At 43.7% G+C, this 26,374-nt stretch overlaps 1 protein-coding gene across 1 annotated transcript; it reads right to left on the reverse strand.

Moving 5' to 3' along the window:
• Positions 1-499: 499 nt before the first annotated feature.
• On the reverse strand, positions 500-25,356 carry CLEC1A (C-type lectin domain family 1 member A). Its single transcript, XM_062195473.1, has 6 exons — positions 25,156-25,356; positions 11,386-11,484; positions 9,543-9,719; positions 6,080-6,231; positions 2,923-3,041; positions 500-1,499 (listed from the first exon to the last, which is right to left on the reverse strand). Exons 1-6 carry the CDS (start codon positions 25,268-25,270, stop codon positions 1,349-1,351), a joined length of 813 nt encoding a protein of 270 aa, XP_062051457.1. The 5' UTR covers positions 25,271-25,356; the 3' UTR covers positions 500-1,348.
• Between the last annotated feature and the right edge of the window lie 1,018 nt (positions 25,357-26,374).

Genomic DNA, 26,374 nt, shown 5'->3' on the forward strand with positions numbered 1-26,374 from the left:
GCTCTTGAAGATAACTTGAGTTTTGAAAGCTTATTCTTCCCCAGCGATTACAGAATCAGCACTCTCATAGAGTCCCCACAAACAGTCGGTGAGGCACAATCGAACAATCATGGCCGAGTTGTGGAGGAGCCTGCAGTGCTGCATCCAGTATTTGAACTTTGGTTTGAGGTACAACTGCTCCACTTCTGACCCAGCTCCCTGCTAACGCACCTGGGAAAGCAGCAGAAAATGACCCCAGTGCCTGGGCCCCTGTCACCCACGAGGGAGAACTGGATGGAGTTCCAGGCTTCTGGCTTTGTCCTGGCCCAGCACCGACAGTCATGGCCATTTGGGGACTGAAATAGCATATGGAAGATCTCTCTCTCTTCCTCTGTTATTCTTTCAAATAAATAAAATAAATCTTAAAAAAAAAAACAATTGTTACTACATTTTGAAAAACATTCCCATGCTTTTCCCCCAAAATCACAAATCCATTCCAAAGCCACATGTATGTCTCATTATTTACATTTATTATTATTAAATCTTCAGTACCTGAAAGATAGGAACACTGATGACACAGAAGGAAATGGGAACCAAGACCAAGCAATCACTGGTGCACACAAAATGATTGACCACTTCCCCGTCCCCTCCCCATTTTTCGATCTCTCCAAAGAGAACACTAGGAGCTCTGATTCTGATACGGATTTGAGTGGATAATATTTCCTTTCTGGGAAAAATTCCTAGGCAGAGGAGGCGATTGTTGGAAGCTTGATGGACAGGGCAGGTATTCTTCATAAGGAGAATTATCCCAGTTTGAAAGTAGACCGTTGACATGGCAGAGGGAGTTTTTATTGAGTGATGTGGAAAGGAAAAGGATGAACTGAAACACACACACACACACACAATGAGCTGTGTCTCTGGCAGCACACAATAAGGAATAGATGCTAATTCCTTATGGGCTGCTTGGCTGCTGTGGCAAACAATGTTATCTCCATTGGACTCCTCTACTTTGTGAACTTTCCTCTCACTTCTCCCTGGAAGTAGGGAGATAAGAAATGCAGAGGAAGAAAGTGAGAACGTTATCTCTGAGAAGCCAATGACAGCTTTATGGGTTTCCAGGTCTGGGCGCCTTTCATGAGCAGTCTTGTGACTGGTAAACACGGGTGTAGACCCACGCTCAGAAATGCCAGTGACTCCGAGCAGAAAACCTGAGAAGCCTTCTTGGGTTGGGCAGAAGGGCTGATTTTCCTGGTTATTTTCTATTTGCCGATGCCTCCAAGCTTGCTTGCATTGGCTTTGCTTGGCTCATCTCTGTTGCTGGTGCTTGTGGCTGGGGAGAGCATCAAGTCCATCAGATGATTCAGGAGTTCTACAGGAGCTTCTCTGGCCTCACTGTCCCCGCTGTCCTCTCGCACGCACAACGCCTCAGCTCCCTGCAGTCCTTCGAGAAAGCCCTCCCGTTGAGGATGGTCACACAGTCCCTGCTCCTTAGGCTGGTGACGTCCACTACAATTTCAAACCTGAGACAGAAAAGAAAAGGTTAATTTAGACGTGGTGTATCTCTAAAATGGACGTTAAGTACCCCAAAAGTATATGCAAGTCTTCCTAGGGTGATAAAATGGTATGACAGTATTTTACAAAGTCCATGGAAAAATGAAACGAAAAGCTAAGTTTACTTGTGTGCAAAAACCTCTTGAAATCCATGCACACTTTTTTTCAGAATACATGTTTTCCACGAACTTTGCAAGGACCCCTGGTGCATACCCAGAATGAGTATAAGTGGAAAGTTGGGGTCATGGAGCTCTTCATTTTCAGCCCCTCAATTACCATATCTATTCTTAGAAGCAGCAGCACAGCCAAAAATAAGAACTACTTCTACCTAACACGAAGACACACCTACTAATCCCAAGTTACTGTATCATTTTACTACCATTTAGGGAGTTATCTACTCTCTCTGTGACTCAGTTTACTTAACTGTAACATATAAATGATTGAATTGAACATGTCCAGTTTCTTGGGAGAGTAAACGCTACATAATTTATACGAAAGAAAGGCATCTATTCAAACATGACTTTAAGTATAATATATTTTGATATCAAAATTACATTTTCCAATTTTTTAAAGGTTTATTTATTTGAGAAGCAGAGTTAGAGAGACAGAGGGAGACAGAGAGAGAGGTCTTTGATCCACTGCTTCACTCCCCAAAAGGCTGGAGCTTGGTTGATCAGAAGCTAGAAGTCAGGAGCTTCTTCCAGGTATCCCACATGGGTGCAGGAGTCCAAGCACTTGGGCCATCTTCCACTGCCTTCCCAGGCTATTAGCAAGGAGCTGGGTCTGAAGAGGAGCAGCTAGGACATGAACTGGCACCCATATGGGATGCTGGTGCAGCAGGCAGAGGCTTAACCTACTACACCACAGCGCCAGCCCCTACATTTTCCTGTTTCAAAGAATACAGTGCATGCCTCTATTTAAATGCTCATATCGTAAGCAAAACTAATGTTTCACGATATTATTCTCAGAGTGCGTTTTTAAAAGATGTGCTCCCTATTTCACTGCACGGAAAGCCAGGAACCCTGAAATCTTAACGTGTGTCTGGTTATTGATAAGTTGTGTGACCCTAGGCAACCACCATTGCAACCTCTGCTCCTGGAATTCATTATATTCCCCCATAAAGTCTTCGTCTTTCTCCTCTCGTTCACAGTGAATCGTAGATTCACACTTCTGAAAACAGCCAGAGCACCGTCCCTGATACTTTACTCACGCCGCACATCTCTCTCCCTTCCCGTTTAATAAGCAGTGCAGGAGTCAAGCTTATATTGCAGTTTTGCTCCTGCAAATGGTCTCCAGGACAAAGCAGATGTTGGATAAATGCTTGCTGTGCCATATGATTGACCTGTATCACTCTATTAATTGCCTTTTCCATAAAATGTTCTGAAGGCTTACAGTTCGAAGTTGAAAGGTGCTCCATCGGTCCACAGCCACGTCTTGCCACTGCTGTTGCGAGAGAGCCCTGTCCAATAAGAGTAGAAAAACTCAGAGTGGCTCTGAGGCATGGCAAATTCCTGTGAAAGGCACACAAAAAAACCTTCAGCTTACAGGTGTTATTTTATATCAGATCTTCAAGAAGGTCAGGGAAGTGTGCATTATGAGAAACTATGCACGCATTTCAAAGCTCTTTATGTAAATTTATCTTTTAATTCTATTTTCCACAAACTATTTGAAGTACCTTTGTATCTATCTATCTATCTATCTATCTATCTACCTACCTACCTACAAAAACACACAAATACATCTAAGTCATATACGTGACAATTCCTTTCCCAGTGTCCATAGTGAAATTTTTAAAAAGTTGTTTCCTTTCTTCTATCCAGTCTCACTCTACCTTCCTAGTATCTCTAAACACAGAAGTTCTCTAAAATTCTGTTTTTAAGTTTTTCCATTCCACCATACTAGGTTCTTTAAGGACATAATCTTTGTTTTAATAATTGTTATAAACAATCCCTCAAGTACTTAATGACACATACTGATTCAATAAGGGATTGCTGGCAATATAAGTGAAACTCTGAAGCAACAGTCGGTAGGCATGTGAAAAGAACTATATTTATAAATACTGTTTTCAGGAAAATGGAGGCCCATGCAAATGAAAAACCCTAAAAATAGATCATATGAAAGTGCCTTAAATATATAAAAACGCATGACATGCATGAAAGAAAAAAATAGCTTTTCCAACAGAATTTCCTACCACTGCTCACAGTAAGTTAATTAAATTACATACTTCAGTCCTCAGTGTGTGCCAGCAGCAGGGGAAGCAAGGAAAACAGGAAAGGTTAGGAGCATTCGTGCAATTTCTTTGACATTTCTTAGAGAAATTGCCTCTCTTTCTGCCTGAACTGATCCATGGAGAAAGGGCAAAAAATATTATTTTAGTAAGTGAGAGACACTGCAGAGGGTCCTTCATACAGGTTTCAGGAAGCAGGGAGGGATTAAGATGTAACTAGATGGATAGTAAGAATTTGTGTAGTAATCTGGGCATTTAATTCAATTAAATATCCTTTATTGACAATCTACTCTACATCAGCACGCCCACTAAATTCTAGAGAAACAGTAAGTCATAGCCATACAGCTTGAAGATGTCAATCCAGAGATAGTAAAAGGACAAGGAATAATCACACCATTTCTATAGTGTACTTTATTTGCGTGGACTTATTCAACATATGTCAATTTCTGGCTTATTCTCAGATGTGCCTTTTTTAAAAAAATTAATTAATTAATTATTTTATTTTTGATAGGCAGAGTGGACAGTGAGAGAGAGAGAGAGAGAGAGAGAGAGACAGAGAGAAAGGTCTTCCTTTTTGCCGTTGGTTCACCCTCCAATGGCTGCCGCAGACGGCGCATCTCGCTGATCCGAAGCCAGGAGCCAGGCACTTCTCCTGGTCTCCCATGCGGGTGCAGGACCCAAGGACTTGGGCCATCCTCCACTGCCTTTCCCGGACCATAGCAGAGAGCTGGCCTGGAAGAGGGGCAACTGGGATAGAATCCGGTGCCCCAACCGGGACTAGAACCCGGGGTGCCGGCGCCGCAAGGCAGAGGATTAGCCTTCTCAGATGTGCCTTTAGCAGTCTACCCTAGACTGTAAATTTCTGGAAGGCAAGAGATGTATTTTTGGATTACAGTAATGATTTAATTAAACATTTTTCAATTAAATGCTTTGTCACCTGCATAAGGTAAGAACAACACTATTTTCATCACCTTGATTCGTCATTCTGAATCAATGTCATTCATTCTGGGGTGGGCATTTGGCTTGACAGCTAAAGACCCCAGTTAGATGCCTGTGTCCCACACTGGAGCACCTGGGTTAAGCCCCAGCTCCAGCTCTGGATTCCAGCTTCCTGCTAATGAAGATCCTGGGAAGCAGTAGTGATGGCTCAAGTGATTGGGTTCCTGTCACCATTGAGGGACAGCTGGATGGAATACCCGGCTCCTGGCTTTGGCCCTGGCTGTGGCCAGCATCTGGGGAGTGAATCAGCAGATGGGAGCTCACTTGTTCTTTGTCTCTCTTTTCAAATAAATACTTATAAATAAAAACATGTTGCTCATCCCTACTTACACCCAAAGAGATAAGAAACTAAGGCCGGCGCCATGGCTTAACAGGCTAATCCTCCGCCTGCGGTGCTGGCACACTGGGTTCTAGTCCCGGTCGGGGCGCCGGATTCTATCCCGGTTGCCCCTCTTCCAGGCCAGCTCTCTGCTATGGCCCGGGAAGGCAGTGGAGGATGGCCCAAGTCCTTGGGTCCTGCATCCGCATGGGAGATCAGGAGAAGCACCTGGCTCCTGGCTTCGGATCAGCGAGATGCGCCGGCCACAGCAGCCATTGGAGAGTGAACCAACGGCAAAAAGGAAGACATTTCTCTCTGTCTCTCTCTCTCACTATCCACTCTACCTGTCAAAAAAAAAAAAAAAAAAAAGAGATAAGAAACTAAGATATTCCCCATTTTTTTCCCCTGAGACAGGCAGTTTGGAGAGGTATTTCTCAGGTTTCTTCTTTTTTATTTATTTTTGACAGGCAGAGTGGACAGTGAGAGAGAGAGAGAGAGAGAGAGAGAGAGAGAGAAAGGTCTTCCTTTACTGTTGGCTCACCCTCCAGTGGCCGCTGCGGCCGGCGCACCGTGCTGATTCAAAGCCGGGAGCCAGGTGCTTCTCCTGGTCTCCCATGCGGGTGCAGGGCTCAAGCACTTGGGCCATCCTCCACTGCACTCCTAGGCCACAGCAGAGAGCTGGCCTGGAAGAGGGGCAACCGGGACAGTATCCGGCACCCCGACCGGGACTAGAACCTGGTGTGCCGGCGCTGCAAGGCGGAGGATTAGCCTATTGAGCCGTGGCGCTGGCCCTATTTCTCAGGTTTCTAAAGAGTAGGGGAGACAGAACTCTTCATGTATTTCAGGGAATCATCTAAAGCAATAGGAATAAGACTGTAGCCCTGACTGTAGTACATGAGAAATTCTGTGGATAAAAGTCCTGACTCCTTAGAATCCTCATGCTAGCTCACCTAAAGGCCGCTCTGTAAGAATTCTCTAGTTATTGCAAAGTGTCAGGATCTTACCAGCACTTCTTGTGTGTTTATCTTCAGCATGGTAGAGTTCTCAGAAAAGCAGAAATATTCGCATCCCTGCCAGCTTCTGCTCTCCTTGTAGAACTGATAGCACCTGTCTCCATGCCACTTCCATTTTTCCGGGCAAGGGCTGCACTGGTGTCCTTCGAAAAAGACCAATTTTGACAAGTCATTTTCTGCCTGGATCTGCTGTTTCCTCTCTTGAAATTATGTGATATTTGATGTCCTAAGACAGAATTAATTCTTTGTTTCCTAGATACTTAATTGCTCAACTAATAACTACAAATGGCTTCTGAATACCTACCATATGATGGGAATTGTAGCTGATACCGAGTATACAGTGAGAATTAAAATGGGCACTAACTGCTCCTATAAAGTATGGAGTCTAATAATAAATGATTGGAATGTCCTCGCCTCTTGTGTGCGCAATTCAGCACACAGAGAGAGTATCCAACCATGTAGAGCTGCTCATACATTCAGAAACTCAAAATGCATTGTGTTCAAAAAACAGTTTCTATAATTGTCTTCCTTAAAATGTTCTTATATAAGGATAAAAATAATTATTAAAAAAATATATACACTGGGGCCAGTGCTATGGCATAGTGAGTGCTAACATCCTATATGGGTGCTGGTTCGAGTCCTGACTGCTCCACTTCTGATCCAGCTCGGTGCTATGGCCTGGGAAAGCAGTAGAAGGTGACCCAAATCCTTGGGCCCCTGCACCCATGTGGGAGACCTGGAAGAAGCTCCTGGCTCCTGGCTTCAGATCCTCACAGCTCCTGCTATTGTGGCCAATTGGGGAGTGAATCAGCAGATGGAAGACTCTCTCTCTCTCTCTCTCTGCCTCTCTTTCTCTCTCTAATTTAATTCTTTCAAATAAATAAGTAAATCTTTTATACACACACACATACTCACACACACCCCAATATGATGTAAGCTCTTTTCTCACAGTAAACCAAAATAAAGCGTGGGAGAAAATTACTGAGACAACTGTGAATGTAGAATGGTGAATTTCCATGTGTCATAAATTACAGTGGACAATCAAGCCAGAGAAGGAAGGGTGCAAGTCGAGGGTGAGGTAGACTACATGGGTGGTGGCTGGACATATAGGTATAGGAATCTGGCCCTGAGAATCATGGTTTTAACACCTATCTGGATACCTGGTCTTAGGCCTCTGAGAGTTAGAGACATGTGAGTTTTTGGTGGGGTGGCAGTTTAATCACATCCATAATAGTTTCTTTATTATAAAAATAATCTTGTGTCAAAATATTTTTTAAAGATGTATCTAATTAGAGAGACAGAGAGAGAGAGAGAGAGAAATAGATCTTTCATGCTCTGGTTCACTCCTTTTATAGCCACAATGGCCAGTGCTGGGCCAGGACAAAGCCATGAGCCAAGAGCTTCATACAGGTCTCCCATGTGGGTGGCAGGGACCCAAACACTTGGACCATCTTCCGATGCTTTTCCTAGGCCATTAGTAGAGAGCTGTGTTGGAAGTGGAGCAGCAGGGACGTGAACTGGTGCCCATATGGGATGCCATTATCATAGATGGAGGGTTAACCTGCTATGAAACAATGCTGGCCCCTACTATCAAAATGTTAACATATTAAAATTGGGACTGGCATTTGGCACAGTGCTTACGATGCCACTTGGGATGCCGGCATCGCATATCTGAGTGTCTGCATTGGAGTTCTGGCTCCTCTTCCAGTTCCAGCATTCTTACTAATACTCTGGGAGATAGTGTGGATGGCTCAAGGAGCTGGATCCCTGTCATCCAGGTGGAAGACCCACAATAAGTTTCTGGCTCTTGGCTTTGACCTGGTCCAGCCGAGGCCATCACATGCCTTGGGGAATGAACGAGTGGATAAAAGATCTTTATTCGTCTGTCTCTTTCAAATAAATAAGCATAAATAAACTTAAAATGTCTTAATAGTAACTCTCCATTCTTGAAATCTGATCCCCTTTACCTTGTCTGCCTTTATCATAGGGTTGATGACTAGCTCCTAAAATACATTTAGGTTGACCAATCATGTTTGCCTTGTTGAGGCCTATAGTTTCCCAGAATTTGAGACTTTTAGTACTAAAACTAGGAAAACTGTAGGAAAACTGTGACACATTGGTCACCTTACTCTATGTTTTAAATATACTTATTGCTACCATTCAAATATAGTAAGTAAAAAGAAAACCTGATGTGTTTTGTACAGTGTCCATCAGTAAACATTCTACAATGCTATAAAAATAATAGCAATACTAGTAGCTAAATGAATGAGTAAATGCTAATTGACTAGGTAGGTGAATGGATGGACAATGGGTAAGAGCAAATAAATGAAAATTAGCAGAATAAAGCCAAGAACTAATATCTAACCAAAAGTATATAATAATTTTTATGAGAAGAAAGAACAGCATTAGTACAATTGCACATAGATTTTATATTTAAACTAAATGTGGTTTATTTGTGTAGCTTCTCTATTTTTATAAAGCTAGATGAAAATTCCAGAAACCATTGGTTTCAGAGAAAACTAGATTATCTTTTTGATGCCATGGCACCCAACAAGAAAAATATACCTATTGGGTTATCAGAAAAATATGAAAAGCAAGAAAACCATGACTATTAAGATCGTGGTCATGTGGGGAAGTCACTTAAAGAAGTGGAAGTGTGTCTACTGAGATTGTTTACTGTGTAATCATGTGGTCATCATGTCTGCTTAGGGTGGGAAGTGGTGGGTGTATGGAAGACTAGCAGACTCTGTCCTTTATTAGAAGTTCTTGAGATCTTTGCATTTACAAGAAATGAATAAAAAGTGAAGACTTGAAAACATATGTGGCTTCCTATACAAGAATGATAAGGAAAGCAAAACAGAGGGCTGATTTGTGTAAAGTAGATCATCATGAAACACACACACACAAACCAAACAGAATAGTAAAGTGCACATACACACAGGCTGAAGTTTCTGGTCTTCTTGGTCATATTTCAATCCAAGTGTGGTTTGCCTACTATTTGCATTGTCATCATCTGTGGTCCTTATTAGAATGTATATTTTTGGTACCCAGCCAAGTTATACTGAATTAAAATATAGAGTTTGGTTCAGGTTATCTGCATTTTTAATTAATCTTTGTAAGGTTCTTAAAATTTGAGAACTGTAGTTACGAGTTTGTTAGCTTATAAATGGGGATATATTTGGAAATAGTTGTGCCATGGTAAATTGAGACATAATCCTATATTGTATGTATCTGTAGTGTTATTTTGCTTATCTCAAGTTAATTGTTTTTATGGTTTCAAGTGTTTCTTTATGCATTATAACAGTCATTACTGGTCATAGTCTTGTCGCCCAAACTTTTTATTGAATTTGCCAGACAACTAGTTAAATAATGCATAGTTCCCAGTTCTATCAATGGGAAACTCAGCTCTATATTGGCAAACATACTGGGGGCAGGGTGATGAGCGCTGGCTTACCTGCAGTTTTGTTATAGAGTTCACGACATAGTTTTACAGCCACATGCAGCAGGGTTTCTGCAAGCTTCCTGTTTTGGGCTTGGAGAGATTGCACCTCTTTTGAGAAGTTCCCCAGTCTTTCCTCCTTGTGAGAGATGCTGTCTTGTTGACTGTTAGAGAGCTGGTAGTACTGAAAAACTAACCCAAGTGACAAGTCAGACAGGAAAGCTTATTTCTTCATTTCTATTTCTAGTTTTCATATGTTGGGGAAGACAAAACAATCTATTGCTTATGATACCAGGTTCTGAGATCTCCTATTGCCTCTATTCAAATACAAACCCTAGAATATATGTAATAATTACATATTTGCTTGGGCAAATTTAATTTCTCTAAATATATTTGAAAATGGAGAGTCATAATAGCAGTTCCGAAGCTCAGAAATAAATTCTCCAAGTATAGTTGTTGCTCAGCAGATATTTTTGTGTAGACTTAAACCATTAGCTGCACTTAAAACCAAAATCCATTTCTGTTGATCACGATATTAAATATTGACAATGTACCATATATTGATATTCATTCACTTTTTAAAATTTTTTATTTATTTAACAGGAAGAGTTACAGACAGAGAGAGAGAGCGAGACAGAGAGAAAGGTCTTCCTTCTACTGGTTCACTCCCCAAATGGCTGCTATGGGCAGCGCTGCGCCGATCCGAAGCCAGGAGCCAGGTGCTTCTTCCTGGTCTCCCACACGGGTACAGGAGCCCAAGCACTTGGGCCATCCTCCACTGCCTTCTCGGGCCACAGCAGAGAGGTGGACTGGAAGAGGGGCAACCGGGACTAGAACCCGGCGCCCATATAGGATGTCAGCGCCGCAGGCAGAGGATTATCCAAGTGAGCCATGGCGCTGGCTCCTATTCATTCACTTATTAACATAGTCATATTATCATGTCTATATTTTATGGATCTGCAATCACAATCAGAGAGAACAAGCAACTCCCTTAATGTCATTTGACCAGAAAATTTCAACACAGGTTTGAACTTCAGGTTTTCAATCTAAATAAAGAAATTCCTCATGATTCATGACAGTTGCTTCATATCCTATGAAGATGATAATTGCAAAACAATAGTTATGCCAAACTGATAGACAAATTTTGGAGTCAGAGAAAAACAAAAAAATATTTTGAATTTTTAAATTAAGATCGCAAACAAAAATGTTTTGGTATTTTGTTTAAAAATCCAATTTTTGACATTAACACAGGCCTTTCTCTGTGACCTTTTACCTGGAATCACCTGCTTCAACTGTTCTGGAAGCATGGCTGTAGGGTCTTATTCACTTTCGTTTTGAAGCTTTTGAACGTATTCTTACTTGGTTGAAATTCAAAGACATATGCATTCTTTCTTTCTTGATTTTCACAAAGATTTGTAAAATAACTTTATAACTTCCTGGCCTTTTTGAAAAACATTGTGCTTAAGGACTGTATTCACTTCCCTGTACTGAGGGTATGGGATATAAAACTCTTCTTGCTCTGAACTAGCCCATTGAGTCATGCAGATTGAGAGCCAAATCTACTGCCCTTGTACTCTTGGAATGAGAGAGGGCTGAAACATTCAGTGATTAAAAAGTGAGGATTTTAAATATTAACATATAAACAGACAAAATCCTTCTTTTTTCAGACACAGTAGTCAAGTTTACTTGGCAAACAATTGATGTATTTTTATAGTTCTTCCACTACTCATCATCTAAAAAGTTGCTAGACACACAGGCTTCAGAATTAACACACAAAAAAACAACCTAGAACAAATGTTTCTGGTCCTAGACACATGTTGGGACCAGGAGCCTCTCCTGGGGCAGAGCAAAGACTTACACACAAGGCCCAGGGCTGCCAGGCCAATCACTAGCACCAAACACAAAGTCAGCAGGGTCAGGGCCACTGGACGCCAGGCTGAGGAGGGAGTCTTGGGCTCTGCAGGGAACAAAAGAGAAAGCAGAGTTTGGCTGTTTCTTCCTCTTGGATCCAAGTCAGCGACAAACAAACAAGAGAGGGAGTTGGTTCTGGACAGGAACAAATTCTGCAGGAGTATGGTCCTCGGGGCCAGATAATGTGCCCTCTGTCCTCAGAAACATGACCATCCGGCTCAATGCCAAGCCTCACTTATCAAAGCTAGATTCTCTCACAAGTCCCACCCATTTCTATCCCCAACACCCGAGTCTTACTTTGCACTGAATCATGTTATGTATTATCTTCATAGGGTTGTTTGTATAACCCTCTGTTTGTCAAAATTCCAATCATGAGACTGATCAAAGTGCACGAAACAAAAGCTGAGAATCCCTGACCCTTCTCAAGGAACAACCAAGGACAACCAAGGATCCACCTCCCCTTGCTTAACTGCAAGCTCCCTTCAGTAACCTTACATACTAACAGCCCGTAGTAGTCATTTGCCTTCCTGGTGCATGGTTAATCTGCAATCCCAAAATAGCTGTCTTTGCTAAAAATCTGCTGAGCTGGGCAGGTATCTGGCCTAGTGATTAAGATATCCATTGGGACACCCACATCCTATATGAGGGTGCCTAGGTTTGATTCCCACTCTGGATCCTGACTCCAGTTTTCTGCTGACACACACCTGGGAAGCAGTGGTGATGGTTCAAGTAGTTGCATCCTTGTCATTGCTCCTGGATTCTGCCCTGTGGCCATTGTGGGCATCTGGGGACTGAATCAGTGGACGGAGATCTTTCTTTCTGTTTCTGTCTCTCTTTCTGCTTCTCTAATAATAATAATAATAATAAAAAATCTGCTGAGCTCTTTCTAACTCCCTGATAAAACTAGAAAGAATGAGCTGCAGCCTAAATTGTAACTGGAACCTTTGTAAAGCAAGGCAGATAACGGAGAGTTACCCTGTGGTTTATTACGGTGCTGAATGCCACACCTCTGATGACCTTTAGGCAGCCACCTTAGAATATGCAATGCATGTAACAGCATGAGCTGTTACCATGCATGATCAAAGGACTTTCCACACCCTTTCCTCTGCATCTATCACGTTCCATTTACTTAGTCTCAGCCATACCCATTCATCTGAACTGTATAAATTCCCAAACCCCTTTGTGAATGGAGAGGTGGATTTGGATTTTGTTGCCACCCTACCTCCATTCTCCTTAAACGCTTGTAGTCAAGCTTCTTTTTCTCAGACGACTCAGCATCTGGGGATTGAGGAGGGTTTTTTTTTTTTTTTGGTTTTATTTATTTGAAAGGCAGAGCAACAGAGACAGAGACAGGGGTAGAAAAAGAAAGAGATCTTTCATATACTGATTCACTTCTCAAACACCCACACAGCCCAGGGCTGGGCCAGATCAGAGAAGGAGCTCAGAACTTAATCCAGGTCTCCTGCATGGGTGGCAGGAAGCTAACTACTGAAGTCATCATCTGCTGCCTCTCAGGGTGCGTGAGAGGAAGCTGGCATTTGGAGGGGAGCTGAGCCCCAACCCCAGGCACTCCAATATGGAATGTGGGTGTTCCGAGCAGCATCTTAACCATCGCACCAATGCCCAACCCAAATTCTCTCATTTATAAGGATGTCATTTTTTCACTCATCTCTCTCCAAAAATAGATTATTAAAAAAAGTCATTGATTTTGCCGTATGAACTTAAATTATCTCAATTTTTACACCATTTAAATAGTAATAGCAAAAATAATTAGGGGCCAGTACTGTGGTGCAGCAGGTTAAGTTGCTGCTTGCGATACCCACATCCCAAATGGGAGCACAGATTCAAGTCCCAGCTGCTCCTCTTCAGGTCCAGCTTCCTGCAAATGCACCTGGGGAAGGTAGTGGAAGATGGCTCAAGTTCTTGGGTCCCTGTCACCCAGGTGGAAGACCCAAATGGAGTTATTTCCTGGTCCTGGCTTCAGCTCGCCCCAGCCCTGGCTGTGGCAGCCAGCAGACTGAAGGTATTTCTCTGTCTCTGACACTCTGCCTTTCAAATCCATAAATCTTAAAAGATAAAAATAATTGAAAACAGTGAGCAACATCCTTTCCTTGTTGCCGTTCTCCCAGGTTTGACTTGCACTTACAGAGGCTGAAGCCTCTGTAAGACACAAGTAGACCCACTGAGGTCACTCTTCAGAATCTGAATGACCGGAGTTATCTCACAGGGAAGACACCCCCTAGCCCCCCACCCCCATCAGGTGCAGGAAGTATCTAGCGTTGTGATGAAAACCAAAGAAAGAAAGAGGGGGCGCTCTTAAACTCTGCTCTCTTGTTGACCTGTGAGTGAGTTTGATTTCAATGAGGAGTCAAGTTCTAAAACAGAATAATTAAAGAAACAAACTTGTTTCTGTCTAACAGGGTCCTCTAAATAATGGAATATAAGCACTGATATGTGTGCTGAACCTTACTTCAAACTGTAAAGATAGTATGAACAGAGAAAACGTGGGTGCAAGCTTTGGTCTGGTGGTTGAGATGCCGATTAGGATGCTGGGCTCCCGACTCCCCCTTCCTGCTGCAAGCACCCCTCAGAGGCAGTGGTGATGGCTCACACAGCTGGGTTCCTGCCAGCGATGCAGGAGGCCTGCATCGAGTTCTCAGCCTCTTTGGCCCAGCCCAGTCCCATTGAACTAGTAGATGGGAGCTCCCTCACTCTTTCTCCCTCTCTCTGGTGGTTTCTGCCTCTCAAATAAAATAATTTTTAAAAAAGCATATTTATTATCCTCTGGAATTTAAAAAAGTTTAAATATCAAAATAGACATTTATTTTAAAATGAAAACCTGGAACTGGTGCTATGGCGCAGTGGGTTGAGCTGTTGCTTGCAAAGCTGGCATTCCATAGAGGAATGCCACTTGAGCCCTGGCTGCTCTGGTTGAATCCAGCTTCACGCTAATACGCTTGGGAAGGCAGTGGGAGATGGCTCAAGTACTTGGCACCTGTCACCCTTGTGCGAGGCCTCGATGAAGCTCCTGGCTTCTGCCTGGTGCAGTGCTGGCTGCGCAGCCTGGGGAGTGTACCGGTGGATGGAAGTCCTCTCTCTCTATCTTGCCTTCTCTCTTTGTAACTGACTTTCAATAAATAAATACAAAAAAATTAAAAAAAAAAAAACCACTTCCAACGGCTTGTTGCACTTCGAATAAAATCCTCTAATAGTCTTTCCTCCTACAACCTCTACTTAGCTCTTTCATCCCGTGTGAACTATTTCCCTCCTCGTTTACTTGCTCTGGTCACAGGAGCCTTCTGTTTACCCCTGATCCTAGTGAGTTTGTCCCTTGTTCACCGTATCTCTCTAGCTGCATGAATGAGGCCTCAGGTCCATTTTTTTCCCAGTTTTTGTTTTAAACAATTATTTATATTTTGAAAGAGAGAGAGAGAAAGACAGAGATCATCCATTTGCTGGTTCACTTCCCAGATGGCTGCAATGGACAGGGATGGGTCAGGCCAAAGCCAGGACCTAGGAGCTTCATCCAGGTCTCCTGCATAGGTGTCAGGGGCCCAGGCACTTGGGCCATCCTCTGCTGCTTTTACCTAGTCCATCATCAGGGAGCTGGATTGAAAGTGAAGAAGCTGGGACATGAACCCATACCTATACGGGATGCTGGCATTGCTGGCGGCGGCTTTACCCCCACGTCACCAAGCTGGCCCCTCAGATCTGTTACTGGCACACTCCCTGCTGTTACTCAGCTTTCAGTTTAAACGGTACCCCCTCTTCTACAATTTTTCTTTAATATAGGATTATTAGGCAACATTATTATGACCTTTAAAAAAAAAAGATTTATTTATTTGAGAGGTAGAATTCCAGACAGAGAGAGGGAGAGACAGACAGAAATGTCATCCATCTGCTGGTTCACTCCCCAAATGGTAGTAATGGCTAGAGCTGAGCTGATTAGATGCCAGGAGCTTTTTCTGGGTCCCCAACATGGATGCAGGGGCCTAGGCACTTGGGCCATCTTCTACTGCTTTCCCAGGCCATAGCAGAGAGCTGGATCAGAAGAGGAGCAGCCGAGATTTGAACTGGTGCTCATATGGGATGCTGGTGCTGCAGGCGGAGGCACCACAGCACTGGCCCCATTTTCCTGACTTTTATTTGCTTATTTCTGCCTGTCTCCTCCCCCTCAAACGTGCCTTCTGTTAACACAGTGAGCTCCTCTGCTTTGTTCACTTGGTTATTACAGTACTGAAAACAGTGCCTAGTACAGAAGGGCTGAATTAATATTGCTATGTGTATATAAAATCAGGAAAAATGAACACTACCAAAACTAGATAATTACAGGGGTCTAGAGAGCTATAAATAGGCTGACTCTCTCTCTCTCTCTTTTTTTTTTTGACAGGCAGAGTGGACAGTGAGAGAGAGAGAGACAGAGAAAGGTCTTCCTTTACCATTGGTTCACCCCACAATGGCCGCTGCGGCCAGCGCACCGGGCAGATCGGAAGCCAGGAGCCAGGTGCTTCTCCTGGTCTCCCATGCGGGTGCAGGGCCCAAGCACTTGGGCCATCCTCCACTGCACTCCCGGGCCACAGCAGAGAGCTGGACTAGAAGAGGAGCAACTGGGACAGATTCTGGCGCCCCAACCGGGACTAGAACCTGAGGTGTCGGCGCCGCAGGCAGAGGATTAGCCTATTGAGCCACGGCTCTGGCCTATAGGCTGACTCTTACAGAATCTATTAACTTTTCAGAAATATTTCTCTTGGCAAAGCCAGGCCTCAGCGGAATACATCTCCCAGCAATACTGGTTTCTACATCCTCAGTGTGTGAGATTCTGTATCATGAACAAATACGGGGCGGATTCCCTTCTTTCTGTTTCCTTCAATTAGCTGGCCTATGTGGTTTGGTCTATATTTTCACAGAAAAGGAAGATTTTCTCATGCCCTTAACAATAAGAATATTTCGGATCAGTAGAACATAAAAGAACAAGATCAGAGGTAAGATACAGGTTAGGGTAACCAACCTCTCCAAAGTCCCGAGTATTTGTAAAGTTCTGTGGAGTCCAAGAAAAGTCAGTGTGTAAATGTTCCTAGGGGCAGGCATATGGCCTGGTGGTTAAATTACCAGGTAGGATGCCTGTGACTCCAGCTAACACAGACCCTGAGAATCAGCAGTGATGGCTCAACTACTTGGGTCCCTGCCACCCAAGTAAGATCCACGGGTTGATTGCCTGGCTCCTGTCTTTGGTACGGTCTAACCCCGGCTATCGTAGGCACTTGGGGAATGAACAAGCAGATGAGAGTGCTCCCGCACTAATCAAATAAATAAATGATTTAAACATTTTTCTCTTGTTTTCAGAGGTATAGTATATATTTGGACCCTTCCATGGTAGTTTAAGATATTAAACATAATATACATCTTACTTATTTCTTTTGGTTTGCGTTTGTCTTACCCCTGTAGAAAGTAAACTCTTTTGTGGAAAATGTTACCATTTGTTTAGCTATACTTTGTAACCCAGCACCTAGACTAGCAGCTGGAATCAGCTTAATGAGCATTAAACGGATGAATGTATGCGTGTATTTTACATAACTGTCCCTGTTAGATGCCTATTCACACTACAAACATCTCAAAGGCATAAATGCTTTTAAGTATTCTATTTCTTTGTGTAATTCATCGTTTCCTAGCCATAATCAGAAATAAGAAGGTAAAAGAGAAAGCTGTTGAAATGAAATGAATCCTTTTTCCCTTTAAAAATCTGCTTTCTTGTACATAACCCTGGGAACAAGTAAGATGTTGGTATTCTGCCCAAAAGACCAAAAAAAAAGAGTGAACTAAAATCCTTACTCTGACCTGAGGGCCTTTAGAGTACATTAGAACATTATTTAGAAATAATAATATTCGCACACACAAAATCTCAAACATGCAATCCTGCTTGAAATGGACTCTAAGGTAGGAAAAAGAAGAAGTATAGTGTGCCTTCTGCTAAAAAATCAGCTTTGAAAATTCCATTCTAAGGAGTGTTCTCTCCCTGATCAAATTTCCACAATTAGAATCTTTGCCTCTCTCACTGCTCCCCTTCTCTCCAACCCCTCCCTATTTTAGAAAAAGACCCAGAGAAACACTACCCATTAGTTTCTACAGGAGGTATGGCTATTTCCTAGGAAACCCAGCTTCCATTAAGAGATGACCATGACCTTGGAAGTTCCATTGTTTGTTTTTCTTTGATTCTCCTTTTCCCTCTAGGTGTTTTCTTCTGCTGATCTAAAGCTCTGGAGTTTTATTCCAAGTGTTCTGAATCACATGGAAGTCTCTAGGGACTATCTCCACCCTGAAATAAGTCAGATTGCCACAAAATTAAAATGCTAGGGAGATGCCTGAGTTTGGCTTTGCTTTGCTGTGGTTTTATTATTTGGAAAAGAACTCCTATGCTGTCTCCTGGGGCATATTTAGAAAAAGGCATGGACAGACCCAGCAATGATGTAAACATCCCTAGGAAGATAAAGATATATATAGAAAACAAACCCTCCTTTCCCGGATCCTCTTACTATAACCACACTACAAAAGGCCACAGTGCCAAGGTCAAGTTGTAAATACAATTCCTTTGTAGTTACTTGAAACTTTGGGGATGAAAAGAGTTGTCTTACTTGATGCCTCATCAGGACTCACAGAAGGAAAACCTTACGCTGTTCCAGGCTCAGGGGTCAACAGAAATTCAACAGAAATGACCACATGTAGCCTATCAGAGTACCTTTGAAATACAGATGATCTGAAAAGCTGAAAAAGACACAGCTTAAATAATTTGCACAGAACCACACTGCAAACTAATGGCAAAGCTGGGATAAAACTGACATGCTCAACGCTAGACTTTGTACATTTCCCTATGAACCAGGAGTCGCAGAGAAATGGGAGCCAAACTGGTGGTGATATTTGCACTGTATTCATAAAAGAGGTTTCTTTTGGTCATAAACCTATTTCAAAGATGTTCTAGCTTCTCTCTCTCTCCAGGCAAATGTGTGCTATCCTTCCTATTGTTTCAAAAGTGTGTCTAAGAACATCCTGGCTCTCTGCAGAATGTCACGGTTTCCAATTCATAATAAGTAGAAACTCAATTATATTTTCCCTCTAGAATAAAATTTAGGTGAGTCAATTTTATATACCAATCAGCAGATTTAATCTGCTGAAATGTAACTCAAAAACAAAATGACCATTAATTAGAACTGTAACATGCCTTGAGTTAATGAGATGAATATCTCCCATGAATTGCCTCATCTATCCTTGTAAATACCCTGTAAGGCAGACATTACTATCCCATTTTATAGGTGGGGAACTAAGGCCCAGAAAGGTTAGATGCCTTATTCAGGAATGCATAGCTACTGCTAATGATAGTTCCTAAGTGTGCTATAAGTACTGTTGTATTTCTGGAAGTGGCCAAATTTTTTTCAAGGGGCAACTATATTTTTCCTTTCCTTGGATAAGAAAATTGAATTACCAAGGTGTTACTTAACTTGCCTAGGGTTGCACAGTTAGTAATGGAGACCAAAATACACATTAAGGGGGCAGCATTGTGCACAGTGTGTTAAACTGCAAGATCCTTGCAAGGCTGGGATCCCACATCAGAGGGCCAGCTGGAGTGCTGGCTGCTCCATTTCTAATCTAGATTCCTGCTAATGTGCCTGGGAAGGCAGAAGAAGATGGCCCCAAGTACTTGGGCAACTGCCACCCAGGTGGGAGACCAGAATGGAGTTCCAGCACGCTGGCTTCAGTTTGGCCCAGACCTGGCTTTTGTGCCCATTTGAGGAATGAATCATCAGATGGAAGATAGAGAGAGTGAGCGAGTGAGCGAGTGCACTAACTCTGCCTTGCAAATAAATAAATCTTAAAAATTGTTGAGTCAATGAAATATGATTTTGCTATGATTCTGAAATGAGGGATACATGCAGTAGTTGAGGAAATAAAACTCAAAAGCTGAGGTGGGGGAATATAGAATTAAATGTTTTGTTATTGGGGCTGGTGCTGTGGTCCAGAGAGTTAATGCCCTGCCCTGAAGTTCCCGTATCCCATGTGGGAGCCAGTTCTAGTCCTGGCTGCTCCACTTCTGATCCAGTTCTCTGGATCAGATCCAGATGGCCTGGGGAAGCAGTAGAAGATGGCCCAAGTCCTTGGGCCCCTGCACCCATGTGGGAGACCTGGAAGAGGCTCCTGGCTCTGGATCAGTGCAGCTCTGGCTGTTGCGGCCATCTGGGGAGTGAATCAGTGGATGGAAGACCTCTCTCTCTGTCTCCATCTCTCTCTGTAACTCTGTTTTTCAAATAAATAAAATAAATCCATAAAACAATGTTTTGTTATTTTTTCTTTGATTCCTAGTTTTAGTACAAAATTTTTCATGTTTTAAAGTAGTTTTTCATATTCTTTTAAGCTAACATTTAGTCACCAGCAGAGATCTTGGCCCGTTAGTGATTTCAGTCTCTCTCCTTACCATATTGTTTGTGCAAAGTTCTCTCCCTACATTTCTTTTCAATCTACAAGTGAGTTAGAAGCTCCCATACCTTAGAAAAGAATTTAAAAGCCTTCACTTGACCCTGTAATCCCTCAGCTATAACAATTTATATCTTCAAAAAGGACAAAAAGAGAAAGTGACTTACATTGTTTAAGACTCATCAGTTCTTTTTAAAGCCACTGCTTTCAAAAGCAACCGATAATCTATTTTTATGCTTCTTGGTGAAACAATTAGACTTAAAACGCTGTAGGATTTGTTGGTGGTTATTTTTCACATGCACAGTCATTACTGCTGAATTTCCCATTACCCTCGAGTGCACTGCCTCTTGATTTCCTAGATATCTCTCCTGCAGGCTCCTGCTTTTCTCCCACTCTGCTGGTCCTTTCTGGGAGCGCTGATGGGAATGGCTTGCTCTTTCTGCCCCTCAGCTGTCCAGATTTCCCAAGATTCTCCCTTTGTCATTCTGTTCTTCTGTTCTTTAGCCATTTCCTTTCACATCCTCTCTTAATGATTTCATATACTTTAGTTTCTATTTCACTTACCTAATTACTTACTTTATTTAATTACTACGTGAATATTTCTCACATATATGTGTAGCTCTGCATTTTTTTTTACAATTTAAAAAATATTTAATTTATTTGAAAGGCAAATTACACAGCGAGATGAAGATACAGAGAGATCATCCATCTGCTGGTTCACTCCCCAAATGGCTATAATGGACGAGGCTAGGCCAGGCTGAAGCCAGGAGCTTCTGGGTCTCTCATGTGGGTGCAGGGGCCCAAACACTTAGGTCATCCTCCACTGCTTTCCTGGGCACATTAGCAGAGAGCCTGATTGGAAATGGAACAGCTGGGACTTGAACCAGTGCCCATATGGAATGTTGGCACTGCAGGTGGCTTAATGCATTATTATCTTTATTTTTTATTTATTTATTTTTGACAGGCAGAGTGGACAGTGAGAGAGAGAGAGACAGAGAAAGGTCTTCCTTTTGCAGTTCGTTCACCCTCCAATGGCCGCCGCGGCTGGCGCATCACGCTGATCCGAAGCCAGGAGCCAGGTGCTTCTCCTGGTCTCCCATGCGGGTGCAGAGCCCAAGGACTTGGGCCATCCTCCACTGCCCTCCGAGGTCACAGCAGAGAGCTGGCCTGGAAGAGGGGCAACCGGGACAGAATCCTGCACCCCGACCAGGACTAGAACCCAGTGTGCCAGCACCGCAGGTGGAGGATTAGCCTATTGAGCCACGGCGTCGGCCCTTACTGCATTATTGCACAATGCCAGCCCCAGCTCTACATTCTTACTCCCAACACATATCTGGCATATCCAGGTGTGTTTGGATAACTCTAAATGCATGGTCCCCCTCCTACAGAACCCTCAAACTCAGATTGAGTTCCTCACCTTTCCTCTTCCTCAGAAAGTTTGCTTCAGTTAATGGCAGCACCATCCACATGATCTGAGATAGAACCTAGCCCATCTACAGTCCATCTCCTTTTCCTCATCTTTTTATATGCAGCCAATCCCTAAATCTTCAAACTCTCCTTGACAACTTTCCTACCTGATCCTTTGTCTTCATTCTCCCTATACTATTTCAGTTCAGATTCTTCTAATACTGTGCCTGCACTAGAGAATAAACCAGCCATCGGTGTCCTGTGCCTTCATTCCGCTCCCTTGTATGCAGCTTGGTTGGTCCTCCCAAAACACAGCATTGATTCTGCTTCTCCCTGCTTATGTTCCTCTTGGACCTCATTTTAACTATTGAGTCAAAACACTGCAGTGTGGCATAAAAAGGCTCTCTACCACTTGCCACATTGACCCTCACCAAGCCTTTCCCCTCCAGCTCCATGCCACCACTAATGTTGCTTACAGTTCTCTAAAAAGTGACTTAAAACCTCCACAACTTTCCTCTCACCCACCTCTCTGCCTGTAGTATCCCCAGCCCCTCAAACAACCCCACTCCTGATTCCATACCCTGTGGACCATTTTAAAGTCAACTCTAGGTCTCAAACGTTCTTTCCCCCTCTACCCCATGAGATAGAAATGGCCAAGCTCCCGTTGGTACCTTTCATACATGTCTACCATAGCACCTTGGTATAACTTGGATGCGAACTGTGTTAGGTTTTGCTTTCTTATTCACAGGGATCACATCATATTTGACATCTGCACTTTGTGATGTGCCTGGTCAATAACACGACCCCAAACATAACTTTGTGAAAATATGTGGGAAGATGTCATTCTTTCATTTTTCCTACTTTCTCAATTGTTTGGCATTGTAACACAAATATGATTATTATATTGATAATAAAAATGTAGAAAACTATATATGATTGTATTAGGTATTTAACAAATAAATAGCTGCCCACTCATGACTGTGATGTGGGGTGAATTGGCAGGCAGCTAGATAGGTCTGCAGGAGCTGGAAGTCTCTGCAAACCTCAGGGGGAATGCTGTGGAAACACAGAATTTAAACTCCGTGTGGAATTTACGGAGGTACCATAAAATTTCCAGGTGGCGCCATGCTGTAGAGGCACCACCCCCTGCCTCACAAAACGGGCCAACAAACTGGGAGGCAAGCACACACTTTCACCAGGGACCACAGCTGGAGGCGCTGTACAGATGCGCTCTCTCCTCTCTCCCCTTCCCCACCCCTGCTTCTCCTTTCCAGCAATGCTCATAACAGGTATTGCTCCATGTGGGGCAACCACGCTCACATGCGCACGTGTGTTTCCTTTCTCATCTTTTGATCAAAATCTGTTTTCACTTTGTACCCTGTATACGTGTCTGCACCTAGTAATTTTATGATGTGTCAGATGAGAACCTGGAGTAAGATTCCTGTCTCCCGTCCATCCCCTTGCCCACAGCAGGTGTGCCATGGCATTATGTTGAATCTAAATTCTCTATATTGTCAAAAAAGTCTCAGCAAAGGTAGAGCAGGTATGCTTTCCTAAGAGATAATCAGATGACTAGAGTGACTTCCTCCAGAGATATGCATCGTCGTGCAAGATGAAAACAAAATATCACACACGCAGGGTGAGATGACTCTTTCCAGATGCCTGCCTCTAAGACACTGTTTGCAATCTCTACTCCTGTTGTTTCAATTTCCATTCTCATAAGAGGCTTCCAGATGTTGCTGCTAGCTAGTCTTTTATCTCACTCCACCTCTCTGTCCACTCTCCAGCCTTGGCAGAAGGGATCTGAACTCGCTGTTCCAGACAGTGTTGCTAATTCTTTGAAAGTTCCTGCATCCAGTCTAAGGCGAAAAAAATGAAGTTATGCTCAAGCCACTGAAACCCACAGTTTCCCAGTACTGACTCCGTAAGAGTTTCTGGAGGAAAACGTGTTTCATCCTATTACACACATCCTGTTCTGTCGAGACTGCTATCTCTACCTTTGTCTCCCAGCTTCACCTCCAGCAGCCTGGAAATCCCCGCCGTCCCCCAACTGTGGAGTTACTGACTGGCTGGTTCAGTTAAAAACAAAATGCCCTAATCAGTGAGTCTCAGGTGGAGCATCATTCAACGCTTGTAATGGAAAGGTCTACTAGGGGAGAGAAAGAAAACCTGAAAGTTACTTGATAAAAGAGCAAGGGGAGAAAACAGTGACAAAGAGTGTGCCCCAATCTACGGAGTGCAGACAGACCGCACACAGCCAGGAAGCAAGGGGCTGTTAAGACCCAGGCACTGAATCCACATGTTTCCGATGCAGACACAAAAATGTCAAACAGAACTCTTTAGGAATTCCCCAGGAACGGGATATTGAAAGGAAACTCATGTTTTTGGAGTGTCTGCTATAGGCCAAGTACCTCGCATTGTTTATCCCCTTGACGAGGCATTAGCTACCTTCTGAGAGAGGCTTCACTTCTCCCTTAACATTAGTTTAACTTAATAAGAGTTAATATGCATAAAGTGCTTAAAACAATGCTGGGCACATAAGAAGCCTTATGTTCATGGTTACTATCATGGATGTCTTATAAATGAAGAACTGACCTCCAAAACTTGAGTAACTTGTTCAGACTCACACAGGTAGAAAGTCTGGTGTCAGAGCTAGAATCTGGTCCTGTGCGTATGACATGGGAGGTCTTTTCACCAGAGCCAAGTTATAGTTTTCTTTTTAAAATAAATTATTTACTTATTTGAAAGGCAGAGAGACAGAGCAAGCTCCCACCCGCTGGTTTAGTTCCTAAATTGCTTGCAACGGCTTGGACTGGGCCATGCTGCAGCTGGGAATTGGGAACTCAGTCCAGGTGTCCCACACGAGTAGCAGGCATTCAATTACTTTAACTGACACCTGCTGCTTTTTAGGGTACACATTAGCAAAGATGGGAATCTGAAGGAGAGCTAGGACTTGAACCCAGGTATTCCAATGTGGGATGTGGGGTCCTAAGTGGCATTTTAACTGCCACTCAAAATGTGCACTCCACATGTCTGCTTTAGGCTGAGTAGCCCAGGAAATAAGGTCTTTCTCTATGTGTATGAATTCTAGAACTGAAAAACCCTAATTACTTTGTCAGATGATGAGTAATTATAAGTGAAATGATAAGAAGGGGCTAAATATAAAATTAAATATTTTGATTCAATCTGCAATGCTCTTCTGAGACCAAGAAAGCAAAAGTGAATAAGAATTGGAGGTAAAAAACTGAATCAGAGACAGCAGACGGTCACATCACAGAACCTCAGAGCTAGAGATGTTAAAAAAGCGTCAATCCCCTTTCATTTCATAGATGACTAAACCAAGCACCTGATTTGGTAAGACCAGCTTCGAGAAGAAGCTTACTTATAGCAAAATGCCAGCGCTGATTTGTCCACTTGGAAATCTCCTTCTAAAGTCATGAGTTCCAAACTAGCAAAAAGGTAGTTTTTCCACCCTGTATTTCCAAATCAAATCACAGATGGAAAATTAACATCTGATTTGGTCTTTACGGAAAGCTGAGAATGGGAAGGGGAGTGCTTGACCTGTACACACATTTCGCCTTGGCATTCGACAAGCCAACACACCCTCCACTGCAAGCCACTCCGCTAGCCATGGAACTTCAGGAAAACAAACAGCTGTGTGTCTGGAGTTTAAATTTCCCAGCGTTCCTGCTGGTATGCTTTGCAGGGAAGCGCTGGGAAGTGCACAGCTACACAGCCCTGCAAGTCAAGGAAACATTTGCTCACTCTCGTGTATATTCCTAGGAGAGGGAGCTCATCTCGCCTGTTGGTCCAGGGCTCTGTTCTACTGGCAATCTGGGAGACACAGTACCTGCCTGCCTGGGCTCTGGCCGTCGGGGTGTAGCAGGGGCTTGAGAATGCAGGCTCATGGTGGCGTCCCAGTCATCATCCAGCATGTCCCTGGTGCTGCTGTACTTGGCCTGCATCCTGATTCCTGCGGCGTGCTCCGCTTGCCCCAAGCTGCCGCCGGGCCGCTGTGAGAGCGTTCAGGAAGCGAGGCGGGAAAGGCATTCCTGAGGTTTTCTGCCGGCAAGCAGCAGAGACAGCCTCTCAGACTCCAGTTCCTGCCGGGAGAGGCCCGGCCCCTCCCCTGAGAACGCGAACACCCAATGCCAAATTGGCCAGGCTGAAGGCAGATAGCGTGTTTTCTGTTTGCGCGTTACTGGGAGGGCTGCTCCTCTCAGCTCGCTTTTGCTTTTCTGTTTGTGCATCTGGTGAAGCTACGGTGCAAGGGAAGCAAGAACTTAGGACAGCACCGGGGATCGCTCAGACCCCGCAGAACGGTACTGAGCGGAGCGACGCATCTCCCAGTTTCTTAGGCATCACACACGCACTGCATCGCTTAGGTTAGGTTTCACCCGTCTGTGCCTCTATGGGAAGAGACTGGACCCAAGGGCTTCGCCTGGACTTTCTCCAAGGTCACAGTGTAAAGCAGTGTAACCCTGGAATGTCAGCACACGGGGTGCTCTCGTGAGTCGTCTTTTCTGTCCGCAGAAGCAGAGATTGAAGCCCAACGACGGGAAGCGATGGGTCTGAAGTCACACAGCTGCTTATCAACAGAATTAGCTGTGAAAGTACTCACCTGCTATCGATCAACAGCCGTTCCTCTGGGGCAGGCATTTGGTGCAGTGGTTGAGTCTGCTTGGGTCTCTGGCCTCCCCTGTCGGGGTCCCTGGTGTGAGTCCTGGCTCCTCCACTTCCCACCTCTCTTGCTAGTGTGCACTCTGGGAGGCAGCAGATGAGGGCTCAAGTGCTTGGGTCCCTGCCACCCCCTAGGAGGCCCAGGTGGAGTTCTGGGCTCCTGGCTGGAGTCTGTACCAGCCTCAGCTGTTGACCGTATGGAGGAAACTAACTCAGTGGATGGAAGATTGCACTCTGTCTCTCTGCCTCTGTTTCTCTGCCTTTCAAATAAAAGAAAAAGAAATTTAAAAATCTTTCCTTTAGAACCTGGACTCGACTTAACACTTTATAGCACATTTGGCGCATTGTCATCACGAGGAATTAAGTATTTTAGTGGAAATCAGGACTTT

This window comes from Lepus europaeus, chromosome 6, assembly GCF_033115175.1.
Source record: "Lepus europaeus isolate LE1 chromosome 6, mLepTim1.pri, whole genome shotgun sequence".
Taxonomy (NCBI): Eukaryota; Metazoa; Chordata; class Mammalia; order Lagomorpha; family Leporidae; genus Lepus; species Lepus europaeus.

Bases quoted from the DNA above. Each gene is read 5' to 3' on its own strand.
- CLEC1A (XM_062195473.1), bottom strand. From the start codon at position 25,270: ATGCAGGCCAAGTACAGCAGCACCAGGGACATGCTGGATGATGACTGG. The intron at 11,485-25,155 runs GTACTGTGTCTC...TGTTCCCTGCAG, and splicing joins GCCAGAGCCCAGGCAGGCAG to AGCCCAAGACTCCCTCCTCA. The intron at 6,232-9,542 runs GTAAGCCAGCGC...TCTTTTTCGAAG, and splicing joins ACTCTATAACAAAACTGCAG to GACACCAGTGCAGCCCTTGC.